The sequence below is a fragment of the Diabrotica virgifera genome, chromosome 9 (assembly GCF_917563875.1).
Source record: "Diabrotica virgifera virgifera chromosome 9, PGI_DIABVI_V3a".
In the NCBI taxonomy this organism is placed as follows: Eukaryota; Metazoa; Arthropoda; class Insecta; order Coleoptera; family Chrysomelidae; genus Diabrotica; species Diabrotica virgifera.
Genome location: NC_065451.1, coordinates 30178168 through 30191984, shown reverse-complemented (window position 1 = coordinate 30191984; position 13817 = coordinate 30178168). Strand labels below are relative to the sequence as shown.

At 33.2% G+C, this 13817-nt stretch overlaps 1 protein-coding gene across 1 annotated transcript in view; it reads left to right on the top strand.

The window, feature by feature from the left end:
- LOC126892622 (zinc finger protein OZF-like) overlaps nucleotides 1-12150 on the top strand; it is a 115977-nt gene extending 103827 nt beyond the window's left edge. The window contains exon 2 of the mRNA XM_050662233.1: nucleotides 8391-12150. Coding sequence (XP_050518190.1) covers nucleotides 8391-9514 — 1124 coding nt within the window. The 3' untranslated portion in view covers nucleotides 9515-12150. The remainder of the gene's footprint in view (nucleotides 1-8390) is intronic.
- Nucleotides 12151-13817: the final 1667 nt, after the last annotated feature.

Sequence of the window (13817 nt, the reverse complement as noted above, 5' to 3'; positions counted from 1 at the left end):
CCTCGCCCACTGACGTCACAACCCAGGCAACCAAGTGACGTCATATATAATGTTGAGGAAACGTCAGTTTTTGATTGAATATAACACGTATTTGAACATTACGTCATACAGACGTCTTTTGTAGGTGATTTTAAATACGTAAGATTAATGACGTTAAAATTACGTTTAAAAAACGTTTTAATTTCAGACAGCCTAAGTCTGACGTCACAAAATTGGGAGGAGCTTGCTTGTTTGTATTGACTCCAAACAATTTCGTTTGGGTATAGATAACGCTAAATATTCATAAGAAATTTCTCATTTATTGTTTACGTGGTTTGTGCCTTGTGTGATAAAATAAGACTTTTCATTTAGATATTTAGTTGAAGAAACGTGTAAATTAAGCGATTTTTATGTGTTTTTGCTCAGTGAGTTAGTTTAATGCAGTAATTCTTCTTGACAACTATTTGAGGTTATGTTTATTTGTTTTTAATTAAGCGTTAAATGAAGATATTAAGACAGCGTTAAATTAAGATATTAGTATGCTGGATAACTTGTTAATAAATTATTTATTAGTTTCATATTTATGTTGTTTCAGTTTTGACACAGTAAGTAGGTACCTATATATAACTAGTGAAAATTCTAAAATGTGAGGGCTGGTACAATCATGCAGAATTAATGATGCTTCTAGCCTAGCGCACAAACGATCTTAAACAAGTGGTAGTACTTATATCTTCGACACATGGGACGTAGGCCTATAGGTTTCATGTTATGTACCTATTTTTTATACTACTTTGAAACATCTGAAAGAGGTCACTTTTTGAAAGTATTAAAGACGTGATTTTACCGACGTGAAAAAAACGTAGATACGATTACGTTTTAAAATCGTCACAATTATGACGTCAAATCGATGAGACAAATACACGTGATTTTCAACGTCAGTACTACGTCATAGAAACACGTCAATTGGTCACTTTTATGACGTGTTATATACGTTATAAAAACGTCGTTTGGTTGCCTGGGAAGTACCACCCTAAGATGGCCGTCCTCTTCCTCTTTTCGGCTGTCATAGTGTCAAATCTTGGCGAAGATGTTAATGGTTTACTAAATATTTCCTCTCTAATTGACTGCTCCAGCGTGACAGGATTAGATTCTATTATCTCTAAAATTTTATGTATATTGTTTACTGTGAGAGAAGAAATGTCTTAATCGTCATTGTTATCTAGCATATCTTCATCAATTTCCTATTCATCTTCACTCTCATAATATGGTATGTTTTCAATAAATAATTCATTTGTAGTCACGGCCTCCAAATCCACGTATTTTGATCTTTTTGATGCACAGTGGCATCTAATAAAATAAGTCACCATTTTACAAAAAACATCATCAATACTATAATATGTTTTTTGATATTTGAATATTAGTTTTGTCTGACAAAATTAGTCAAGCAAATGCCCGATGATTCATATATGAATCATACTAACTTTTCAGTCTCTAATACATACCTGTGACATGATATTCATAATAACATCTCGTATTTCAATAAAGTACACTTAAATAGGCTTGAAAAAAAGTTTAACTTGTCTCTGTTTAAAATGAGGCAATTATTTGATCTTGTAACAGGAGAAAAATGTTCATAACACTGACTCAACGGTTAAGAAAACAGTCAGTTTCGTCGATAAAATAGATTGCATCTACGCCGCATGGTTACTAGTTGTTCCATGGACGGTATTTATACATTCTAAAAATAGGTAAATACTCAGAGAATGTGACTCTGTAAAAATATAGAGGAAAATGTGGTTGATTCAAATTTGAATCACGGCTCATTGTAGGGTTAAATATTTTTCGTAGACTTCTATAATTATTAAGTTTATATTTATTTGGCGATGGCTGTATAATAAAAAAAATTAAATTTAATTGCTTGTGAATACTTTTACTTATACAATTAATATATTATTATAGTAAACATGAATGTCTACTAATTTTTTATTTTATTGTCACCGCCTAAAAGAACATATTTCCTTCACCCAGTCTAGCTTTGACTTCTATAATCATATACACTATGGTGCAAATGAAAGGAATGAATTCGTTACTTCGTAAGCTGGAAACTTACGAAAAATCCCGAAAAGGTTGAATTTTATTTTTAAATTATGATTTTTTGGCATATACATAGGTATACTACATACTAGTGACGTCGGCGTCGTCCATCTGGACGTGACGACGTAATCGATGATATTTTTAAATGAGACTAGGTGTCATGTGCTAGCTCATTTGAATGACTATTCAATCCTCTATTCAGTAATATAAACATTAATATAATTATTTATACAGGGAAACCAAAATTTTTTTTATGAAATTAATTAATTCATATAAAAAAAAAAGAATGTACCTGTGTATTTAATTTATTTAATTCAAAATACATTTTACTACTGTTAGAAATTAGAAAAAAATGTTTATTTCACAAATAAACATTGCTTTTCGCTTAAATTAAATTTTCATACTTCCAAGAAGCAGGTGGCTGACGGAAGCTGGTTGGAACATTGAATTTAAACGAAAAGCAATGTTTATTTTTAAAATAAACATTTTTTTCTGTTTTCTGTCAATAGTAAAATGAATTTTGAGTTAAATAAATTACATACATTCTTCTTTTTTTTAATTATTAAAAATTTTTTTGGACGCCCTGTATAAATATGTTTATATTACTAAATAGAGAATTGAATAACCTTTCAAATTAGCTAGCACACGACCCCTATTCTAATTTAAAAAATCATCGATTACGTCATCACGCCCAGATGGATGACGTGACTAGTATGGTGTATAGATATGCCAAAATATCACAATTTAAAAATAAAAATCGATCTGTTTCGGAATTTTTTTCCAAAAGTCGAAGGTTTACGAAGCAACAAATTTATTTCTTTCATTTGCACCATACTGTAGGTTTGATTTGAATGAGAATACCATTTCTTATTACTCATTATTGTCTGTTGTTGGCTTTTAACGTTCATTTAACGAAGTACATTGAAAATAAGGAATTAAAGACAATTGTAAAATTGTCTCAATCCGAAATTCTAATCTTTTCTTTAACTTACTGCTTTTCTGATGCAAATATCGTTAAAAATAATTATTCAGGTGTTTGGTAAATAATGGGCCATAGCTTAACCTCAGATTCCTGAGGATAAAATAGGTCGATTTAAGCTAGTACGAAAGTTGATACTAACCGAAATACAATGTGTCAAAGTTAAACTTTTATTTTATTTATTTTTGAATATTTCCTAACAGGCATGGGATAACGAAATTTGATAAGCGTGGTTTTTTGGGACGAGAAATCTAAATTCGCTACCAAAAATGATGTATTACCCAGAGGGCGCCACATACGCCTTTCAGCGCTCATTAAATATGTTCAATTTTTTTATTACCCACTCTATATACTTTTTGAATCAAAATTTTTATTCTCCTAATATTTTTACTTAAAAAAAGGTATACTACATTCATCTCGCTAAACTCAGCCGTTTTCAAGATAAGCTCATTTTAAATCTGCGAGGAAACATAATTTTTTGCATAATATCATTGTAGTGTTACACCCGAAAAATAACTTAAAACCATAAAAATTTACAAAAATGTATCTCAAATTTCTTCAAATGGAATTTGAAATGCAATGACATAAATATGAGAACTGGCAACTGGCGCAATTATTATGGTTTGCAAGTTTATTTTTCGGGTCTAACTACAATGATAGGTATTATGCAAAAAATTATGTTGTATCGCGGATTTAAAATGCGTTTATTTCGAAAACAGTTCAGTTTAGCGAGATGATTGTAGTATACCTTTTTTAAGTAAAAATATTAAGAGAATAAAAATTTTGATTCAAAAAGTATGTAGAGTGGGAGATAAAAAAAATTGAACGTATTAAATGAGCGCTGAAAGACGTATGTGGCGCCCTCTGGGTAATACATTATTTTTGGTGGCGAATTTAGATTTCTCGTCCCAAAAAATCCCCACTCACCTGTTACCGTTTGTTGTTATCCCATGCCTGTCAGGAAATATTCAAGAATAAATAAAATAAAAGTTTAACTTTGACACCCTGTATTTCGGTTAGTATCAACTTTCGTACTAAGATAAGTTAGCTTAAATCGACCTTTTTATTACTATGTATTCTACTCGCATGTAATGGCTATTACTCACTCTGATGAATTACGACACTCGCCTACGGCTCGTGTCGCAAACTTCATCATCGTGAGTAATAGCCATCATTACATGCTCGTTGAATAATATACTATTTTTACATTTTCCAAATAAGTATGTAGATAATTTTTTATTGCAATACAACTGAAACATTTAGAATTACGTACCTGTGGCTCTTCAAAACTATTGAAAAAGTCACACTACAATTATAAACTTGCCTTTGTTTCTGTCACAACAATAAAAACTAATATATACAAAATTTGTTTACCGATAACCTCCATATCTATTGAACAATTATTGACAGATCATTTCAACACCCATTCAGAGCCCATATAACGACTAATACCATACTGTTGGTGTGCGCATGCGCCCAGGAAAATAAAAATTCACCCTCGCGTCTCAAGAAGTATAACTTCAATAACTTTCGCTTTGGATGTCTGGGTTTGGGTCTAGTTATACCATAATATGAGGGGTATACGAGATATTGAGCAATAAGACGCCAGTTCTAAATTTTAAATTAATTTAGTCAGTGTAGATGGTAATACTAAAGTTGCATAATAAGAATAAAGGGTGCTACTAGGGTATGCGGTCTACCTGAGAGATCCAAGTAGCCTTGGATGTATAGCAATCAACTCAGAGGGAGCTGTCCAACTTGACACTACTAATAGAAAATTTTTCAACAATGAAGAATAGAAAAAATAATTTTGTTTAACAGTGTGTCATTATTTAAAACAATTTTAAAAAATATATTCATTCACTTTTCATGTTTAAGCTTGTCTAAGTTTAATCAAATATATTTCTTATAGTATAACCGTTGATTGATAAATACGGATTGATAAAACCAGTATATTTATCAGTCAACGGTATAACTATATACAGCTAGAACGCACTCTTTACCAGTTCAATGCATTAATTTTAAGAACACAAACTCAGGTCAGGACCTTGTAAACGTTTATTGATTCAGTGAATTTGTACCCTACGAGCTCGCTAGTGGAAAAGTTTTGGGGTAGTTCTGATTTCTTTCATTATATATGGATTTTGGGCTGCTGAATCCGAATATGAGGTTTGCGGACAAAATTTCCTGCCGGAACATTGAAAAAATCGCGAGAAAATCGAACAATTTCATCTTTTTTCCGATTTCTTGCTCAAATCTCGAAGACTATTAACTTTTAGTAAATGGTCTGTTAATAGAAATTAAAGTACTTAAAATTATCTACAACTATCACTATTTACTTTTTTTTTCAGACTAACCGTTCGGTCTAAAGTGCAAGTTGAAAATTGCCAATTTTTAACGGTCTCGGCAAAACCAACTTTTTACATTACAAAACTTTAGTTTTTATTGGAATGCTGTCATTTGATAAATTTCTCCTAGTTTTCTGTACAAATAATAAATGTTAGTTCATAATATGAATATGGTATTTCTCTTCTCACAGCTTCCATGAATCCATTCGATCCTAAAATACCGATATCTCTGCTTTTCCCTTAGAGCCACAGAAGATCAGGCACAGATGGAGTCACAGTTTAAGTTGTTGTGAACATTCCCTTCGGATCTTGATTTCTGATAAACGTTGAGGTTTTGTCCTTTCAAAATGTATTAGTTGAACAGCTCTCTGACTTCCATAAACCTCAGGTGCGGGTTTAGTTTTTAGCCGAGGAATGGATTGGTTAGGAGCAATACAAGAAATGCCACCAATGACGTAAAAAGTGTGGTATCCGTCCATTGTATGTACGTTAACCCTTTCTGTCCCAACGCTGCATATATATGTTTTTGAAAAAGTGGGTCTGTATTTCCAGCCGCCGTATATATACGTTCAAGGTGTTATGGTCTCAATTTACCAAAGCCGAAAATATGGGTTGCTTATAAAATTTTAGACTCATTGGTGTCCCAATGCCGTAGAAATATGTCCGAGAATGTTAGATTATTGTTCCCAAAGCCTCAAAATGTTGCCACCTAAGACAGGTCATGCGGACCCATTGCCGTATATATTTGTTCACATATTTTAGATATATATGCTATATTGTAGCACTGGTGGCAACGCTTATAGGTAGCTGCTAGGAGTTGAAGCGTTTGTAGCCACAGAAAAGACCAGAAAAAAAGAAGCGAATCTAGACACATGTGTGCAAGATGCGGAGTCGGCCTTTGTGTAGTGTCATGTTTTGAGGAGTACCACACAAAAGAAAACTTTTAATGTTAATTTACATTACATTATTTTTTTTAAGTTAGTTACATTTTTCCAATTTAAGTTGGTTAAAAAAACTCATTAAAAAACATGTTTTGGTTATTTATTTGTTTATTTATATGCGACGTATATATAAGGCAATGGGACTCTAAGCATGAAAAAACCTTTGGGATTGAGGGACCAACATGCAAATTAAGGCCTGGCATAGAAAGGGTTAAAATCAGCGTTTTCGAACACCTGTTGTGTAAAGCACGGCTGGTCAATTTTCTGCGGATCGCCTGCGATTGCTGACACTTCCAGATAAGCAACGCCCTTGCTCAAAGTCTTGTAGCGGCAGTAAGGCCCAGATAGTTGGTCTCACAATTCCTTGCAGGGTTGGCCGTTTCCTCTACAAAAAGTACGGCTCAAGAAAATAGGTTGATGTAGTTTCCTCTTTTTTGAGGTTTTGTTCATCCTATACAGAAGCTGTTCTCCTGGAAGTGTCAGAATTAGCAGGCGATTCGCAGAAAATTTACTTGCCGTGCTTTACACAGCAGGTGTACGATAACGCTGATTTTAACGTACATACAATCGACAAATACCACACTTTTCACGTCATATGTGGCATTTCTTGTATTGCACCAAAACATGCAGTAGCTCCTAAGCAATCCATTCCTCGGATAAAAAAGAAACCCGCGCCTGAGGTCTATGGAAGTCAGGGAGCTGTTCAACTAATTCATTTTAAAAGGACAAAACCTCAAGGTTTATCAGAAATCAAGATAACAGATCCGAGGGAAATGTTCACAACAACTGAAACTGTGACTCCATCTGTGCCTGATCTTCTGTGGCTCTAAGGGAAAAGCAGAGACATTCCCGGCCACTTAGGACAGAATGGACTCATGGAAGCTGTCACAATAGACATACCATACCTATGAACTAACATTTATTATTTGTACAGAAAACTAGGAGAAATTTATCAAATGGCAGCATTTTAATAAAAAATTAAGTTTTGGAATGTAAAAAGTGGGTTTTGCCGAGACCGTTAAAAATTGGTAATTTTCAACTTGTACTTTAGACCGAACGGTTCGTCTGAAAAAAAAAGTAAATAGAGATATTTGTAGATAATTTTAAGTTCTTTAATTTCTGTTGACAGACCATTTACTAAAAGTTAATAGTTTTCGAGATTTGTGCAAAAAAGCGGAAAATAGCTGAAATTTTTCGCTTTTTTCGCGATTTTTTTCAATGTTCCGGCAAGAAATTTTGTCTGCAAACCTCATATTCGGATTCAGCAGCCCAAAATACATATAAAATGAAAAAATCAGAACTACCCCAAAACTTTCCTAGTCAAAACACAATTTTATTGAATCATATTTATTAATACAAAAATAGACTATGAACGTTATAATTTTTGAACTGTTTGTAACATTGTAAAGCGCCTTAAAACTCACCATTTTAACCTTAATTTTTCAAAATTTTCCGAGAGATTGCCACCGAACCCCTCGTTCTCTTGAGGAAGGGGGGTTCCATACTCCACAGACTCTCCGGTAGGTACCGAAAATGCTTCTACGGTCCATGGGGGCCCTTCGTGTGCTTTGCATGAGGCCTAAAATTTGTAGATCCGGGCCTGCGCTTGAGCACATTTCTCAGGTGTTATATTTCTAGATTATCATTGGATATTAGCACATTGAGCAATAGAATTCCGAAATGCGTAAAAATCAAACCTCAACAGACTTAAAGTCGATCTACCATTTAAAAGAACTGAAAAATCAAAAATTCAACAGCAAAATCTTGTCAGTGTCATTATCTTTTATCGTTAACAGAAATATTATTCAGGGGTCCTTCAAAATATAGTATAACTTTGTACAGTTTATTTAAATTGGCAATAATTTACTAAAAATAATTAGTGCCTTAATTTTTTGAAGCAGCATATAAAACATGAATACCTTTATTATTACAATTTGTACGACCTACACACACATTTTCTAAAGCGAACCTAAATATATTTTCTGCAATCATTTTTTATTATTTTTTTTAATTACATTATTCTGATTTAACAAGCAATTATAATTTTAGGTTTCTCTTGTAAAGATATGAAAATTGATGATAAAAGTCTCTTAACAAATGAAGATAGAAGTTACAATAATTTGAACCAGTGTATATCTTCTACTACCAACGAGGACAAGAGAGGACATCGTTTTATATGTATCATTTGCCAAAAACGATTGACAAACAATTATTGTTTACAACTACATATGAGGATACACACTGGGGATAAACCTTTTGCATGTAAAATTTGCACCAAACAGTTTTCAACGAAACCACTTTTAAAATTACATATGAGAGTGCATACTGGTGAAAAACCATTTGAATGTGAAATTTGCGCCAAACATTTTTCATCAAAGAGTAATTTAAAAGCACATGTGAGAGTGCATACTGGTGAAAAACGATTTGAATGTGAAATTTGCACCAAACAGTTCTCAACGAAACCACTTTTAAAATTACATATGAGAGTCCATACTGGTGAAAAACCATTTGAATGTGAAATTTGCGCCAAACAATTTTACTCAAATAGTAATTTAACAGCGCATATGACAGTGCATCCTGGTGAAAAACCATTTGAATGTAACATTTGCACCAAACAGTTTTCGACCAAATCACTTTTAAAATCGCATATGAGAGTTCACACTGGTGAAAAACCATTTGAATGTAAAATTTGCATCAAACAGTTTTCAAACAAACCACTTTTAAAATTGCATATGACGGAGCATACTGGTGAAAAACTATTTGAATGTGAATTTTGCACGAAACACTTTTCAACAAAGAGTTATTTATTAATGCATATGACATTGCATACTGAAGAAAAACCATTTGAATGTGAAATTTGCAAGAAACAATTTCCAATGATATTATATTTAAAATCACATATGAGAGTGCATACTGGTCGAAAACCAGTTCAATGCGAAATTTGCACCAAACGGTTTTTAACAAAGTATTATTTAAAAATACATATGAAATTGCATACTGGTGAAAAACCATTTGAATGTGAAATTTGCACCAAACAATTTTCATCAAAGAGTAATTTAAAAACACATATGAGAGTGCATACTCGTGAAAAACGATTTGAATGTGAAATTTGTACCAAAAAGTTTTCATCGAAACAAGTTTTAAAATCGCATATGAGAGTGCATGCTGGTTGAGAACCATTTGAATGTGAAATGGACCGCGATAGTCATGACGTCAAATTAATGTTGGCTGCTCTGGAATAATTTCTAAACAAAACAGAAATGTGTCAAAAATTCACACATGGTGTTATTTTAGTTTTTATAATTGGAATATATTGCTTGTAGGTGTAGGATGTTTAATTTTTACAAAATGGTAATGTTTTGGGTACCCACGATTGTAATCAATGCTCATAATATATTTTCCACCATATTTCCAAATAGGACAAGTTAAGGACCTAAAGAAACGCAGTAAGTAGGGGAGACCGGGGTTGGTTGTCATAAATTCGCCTATTACATTTTTTTTAAGATTAGTACATATTACTTGTTTTGAAAAGTTCGCATTACCGTAAGATAAAGTGAACATTACTTCAATATTCTCTTTTTTTCTAGACCTCTAGGTGTATTCCAACATACTCATATAAAATAATAAGAGTAGCTCTACAACCTATGTCAATTTACCCCGTGATTGGGGCAAATTGTCATAGCCCTTGGGGTAGGTTGGCATATAGGTATAAAACATAACTACACTTGTACAACATGCAAAGGAACAGTAATCAATAATAGGTAGGTGTATAAAATAATAGAAGTCGAAAAAATATGGGTAAATGTATTTAATAAGAAAGTATTAATTCAAACAACTTTAATTTTTTTATTAATAAAATAATTAGAAATGTGTATTTAGAAATATTGTTAGTATTCATCACAATCGCAGTTTAGATATCTATATGGCACAATATTGCCATCAGGGCATTTGAAGTGTGCTGAAAAGTTGCATTCAATGCATTCGATTCACTGTTCTTCAAGGCGGCTATTGGAATGTGGCTCCATTCAAACTAGACAGAAAGCATTATCCTGGTCTGAGTCTTTATCTGAAGATACTGTTAATGGACGCTTCTTCTTTATTTTTCTCTTGAATAAATCTTTTTTTGGCATTATCAACCGTCGCGCTGCCTTTTTCTCTCTTCTAAAGCTCTTTGGATTGGTGTGTCTGTGAGAATTTCAGTGGGACGTATTTCTCTTCCTCGTTCGGTATTTGTTTTTCTGTCGCTAGTTTTTCCTGTTTTCCTGTTTTCCTTTTATAGGTTAGCAGGGTTACGTCTGCAAATAATTAGATAATATAATTAGACAATACTTTTGTTAAAAATACTCGATTTCATAATGATGATATGGGGCAGGTTGGCACAACGTGACAACCTGCCCCATTCATAAAATGCCAACCAACCCCGATGGCGGTTTTTTAACTAAAATGGCTCACACGTGTTTACGAATTCACCCTAACAACACAAAACTTTCCAGGAATGTACTATCAAAGTCCTATTAATGTTTGAATGTCCTGGACATTCAAGGAACATTCGGTGAACATCTGATTAAGTTATTCGTGGAATGTTACCACAAAACATTCTATGAACATACTACCAATGTCCTATATTTTAAGAGAGGCCATTTACTATTCAATTTGCATTCATTTTCAAATTTGCCTCGCGTGTATATTATGTATTTAGGCAATCCAAGCCACGTGACTTCTGGTTGGCATACAACAAAAAGTTACAGGTTACAGAGGTTATGTTTGTAATATCATTTCATTTCATTGTTTATCGTCGTATTTTGTCTATTTTGGATTCATTTGGATTTCGTTTGCTGTATTTAGTGAACTTTATAAACTTTATCACACTGCAAAGTGATTATTTAAGGAAATTATTATTTTAAACTCCAGACGTTTGGAGAAAGGTAGGGGAAACAATTTTTATTTACTGTTCATTTTTCTCTGATATTTATCAATATTCATGAATTTTGCAAGCAATAACATTATTTCTTTTGTGATTTGAGAGTTGTGATTTCTGAGCTTCACTGAAGACGCATAAGGATGCTGAAATAGCTATATGGAGATGGTGGTCCAACTCTGAATCAAATATAAACAAAACCTGCCTCGAACCCCTTTTTCATTATTTCTTTTATTTTTTTACATATTTATTGAAGCTGAAAATAATTGGGGATTTAGATCCATATACAATTCAGTCAGAATTGGATTTTACCATAAAGTGCATTCCACCAAATTACTATTATAGATATTTATCCATTATAAATAGTTGATTATATCTGGTGGAGTCTCACAGTTACTACTCTAAGCAAGAGATGAAAGCCTTCAGGCACATAAATATTTTACAGCTGGATTTGTTTTAAAGTTAGAAGTCACAAGCAACAACTTCGTAAGTACCTACAAGAATATCGAGGAAATCCAGCTCCTCGATACTACTGGGCAAACTAGAAGATTGAAGAGGACAAAGCCTTTTGAACTAGTTTGAGTGATATGTGATAGTGAAAAGCAGAGCATAATGCTTGTGTGCTTGTGTATGTTAGAATAGTGCGGTTAGAAAAGCAGGCATAGTGCTTGTGTGCCTGTTAGATTAGATAAGAGACGCTATGGGGTAAGCTCTTCATCTTCATTTTAAGGAACAGTAGTAATTTAGGTTAAATTAAAATTGCTCATTGGTCAGAGTTATAACCTGATTGTAATTGTAATGTACAATTCAATACAATGAATCGTCATCGTAGTAATGATTATGGAAAAAAATATATGACAAGATTTTGTGCAATAAAAATGTTTATATTTATCAAGGATGTATTATTTGGTACGGCCACATATACTTCTGGTATATCGTCGGTGAAGTGACAATACCTCCTATCTGCTTTTTAATGAATTTTGTGGAAGATGAAAAACTTGTTTGGGCCACCTCCTGTTTTCATATATTTTTTGACTTGTTTTGTAGTAAATTCAACTATCTATTTACTACAAAACAAGTCAAAACTTACGTATGAAAACAGGAGGTGACCTTAAAAAATGTTTTCGTGTCCTGCAAAACTCATGAAAAAACATATAGGAGGTATTGTCACATCACTGACGATATATTTCAGAGAATGTCTAAAAAATATACTTCGAATGTCCTAAGAACATTCGTAGACATTCATGGAATGTTTCAAGACATTCATGGAATGTTTCAACAAGACATTCAGTCTAAAAAATATACTGTGAATGTTCAAAGAACATTCGTAGACATTCATGGAATGTTCCAACAAGACATTCAAGGAATGTTTAAAATGCTGACACAGCACTCTCCTGGGACTTTCCAGGGACGTTCGTGTGCTTTTAGGGACATTCCCGGAATGTTTTCAATGTCCTGTGTGTACCTTCTAGGAACATTCCTGGAATGTTTTGTGTTATTAGGGCATAAACTGTAAATTTGCTTACGTCAGATTAAAGAGCTATCAATATACTTTCACACCATCATCACAAAAAATAACTTAAATGTTTGTACTAGATTATATATTAAAAAAAAGTGTATGACAACGAAAAATTACTCACCAAATGTAAAATCACACATTTTCACTATATTCACTGGATAAAGTTATAACTTCGACTGAAAGTATGGTAACACAAGCGCCAACGGTTTGTGCATGCACAGGTCGACGCGCTATGTTTAACTATGAACGGCGCGTAATTTAAATTCACAATGTCAACGTACCCCGTATGACAACCAACCCCGGTCTCCCCTACTATATAGTGTGTAAATACTTGATATACCTAAAGAAATGCAATAAGTACTATGTAGTGTGTAAATACTTGATTCTATGTGAACAGCCTTAGCGCCGCGGCATGACAACTGGTCTCATAAGCCAGAGCGCCCGGGTTCGAGCCCCGGTACAGACAATCCATTTTCATTTCTAAAAATGATACGAGCTGTTCACCATGCCTCGGAGAGTACGTTAAACCGTCTGCCCCCCTGGGCTAGTGTTTACATCGACACTATAGTTACTTGAAACAGTGTTAAAGATGTAAGTGGCGCTGGAACCTATCCGAAAGGATCTCCCCGGCAAAAATTCCATCCGATATTATTATTATTACTTGATTTTGTGTAGGGACATTTGAGGCGTGTAAATGTAAAACTCGCCTTATGGGAGCTTACTCTTCTGAGATAATCAATAAAAACGTTTTTTTATCGTTATAAAACGAGAGTTTTGCATATTTCTCTGATTTTTACATCACAAAATAGCCGCTTAGGAGACAGTTTTGCAAATATTTGGTAAGTTTTTCTAAATGTACGTTGGTGAATTAATTTTAAACTACAGTCAAGTCATATTCGGTATTTTTTGCAAAAAAGCGAGTTTTGCATTTATACGCCTCATTTATAAAATTAAAAGCTATGACTGATATCACTAACAAGGATTGTGTCTTTAGAAAAATAGAAAAAATGTGCAGATGATTGTTAAAACAAAATATAAT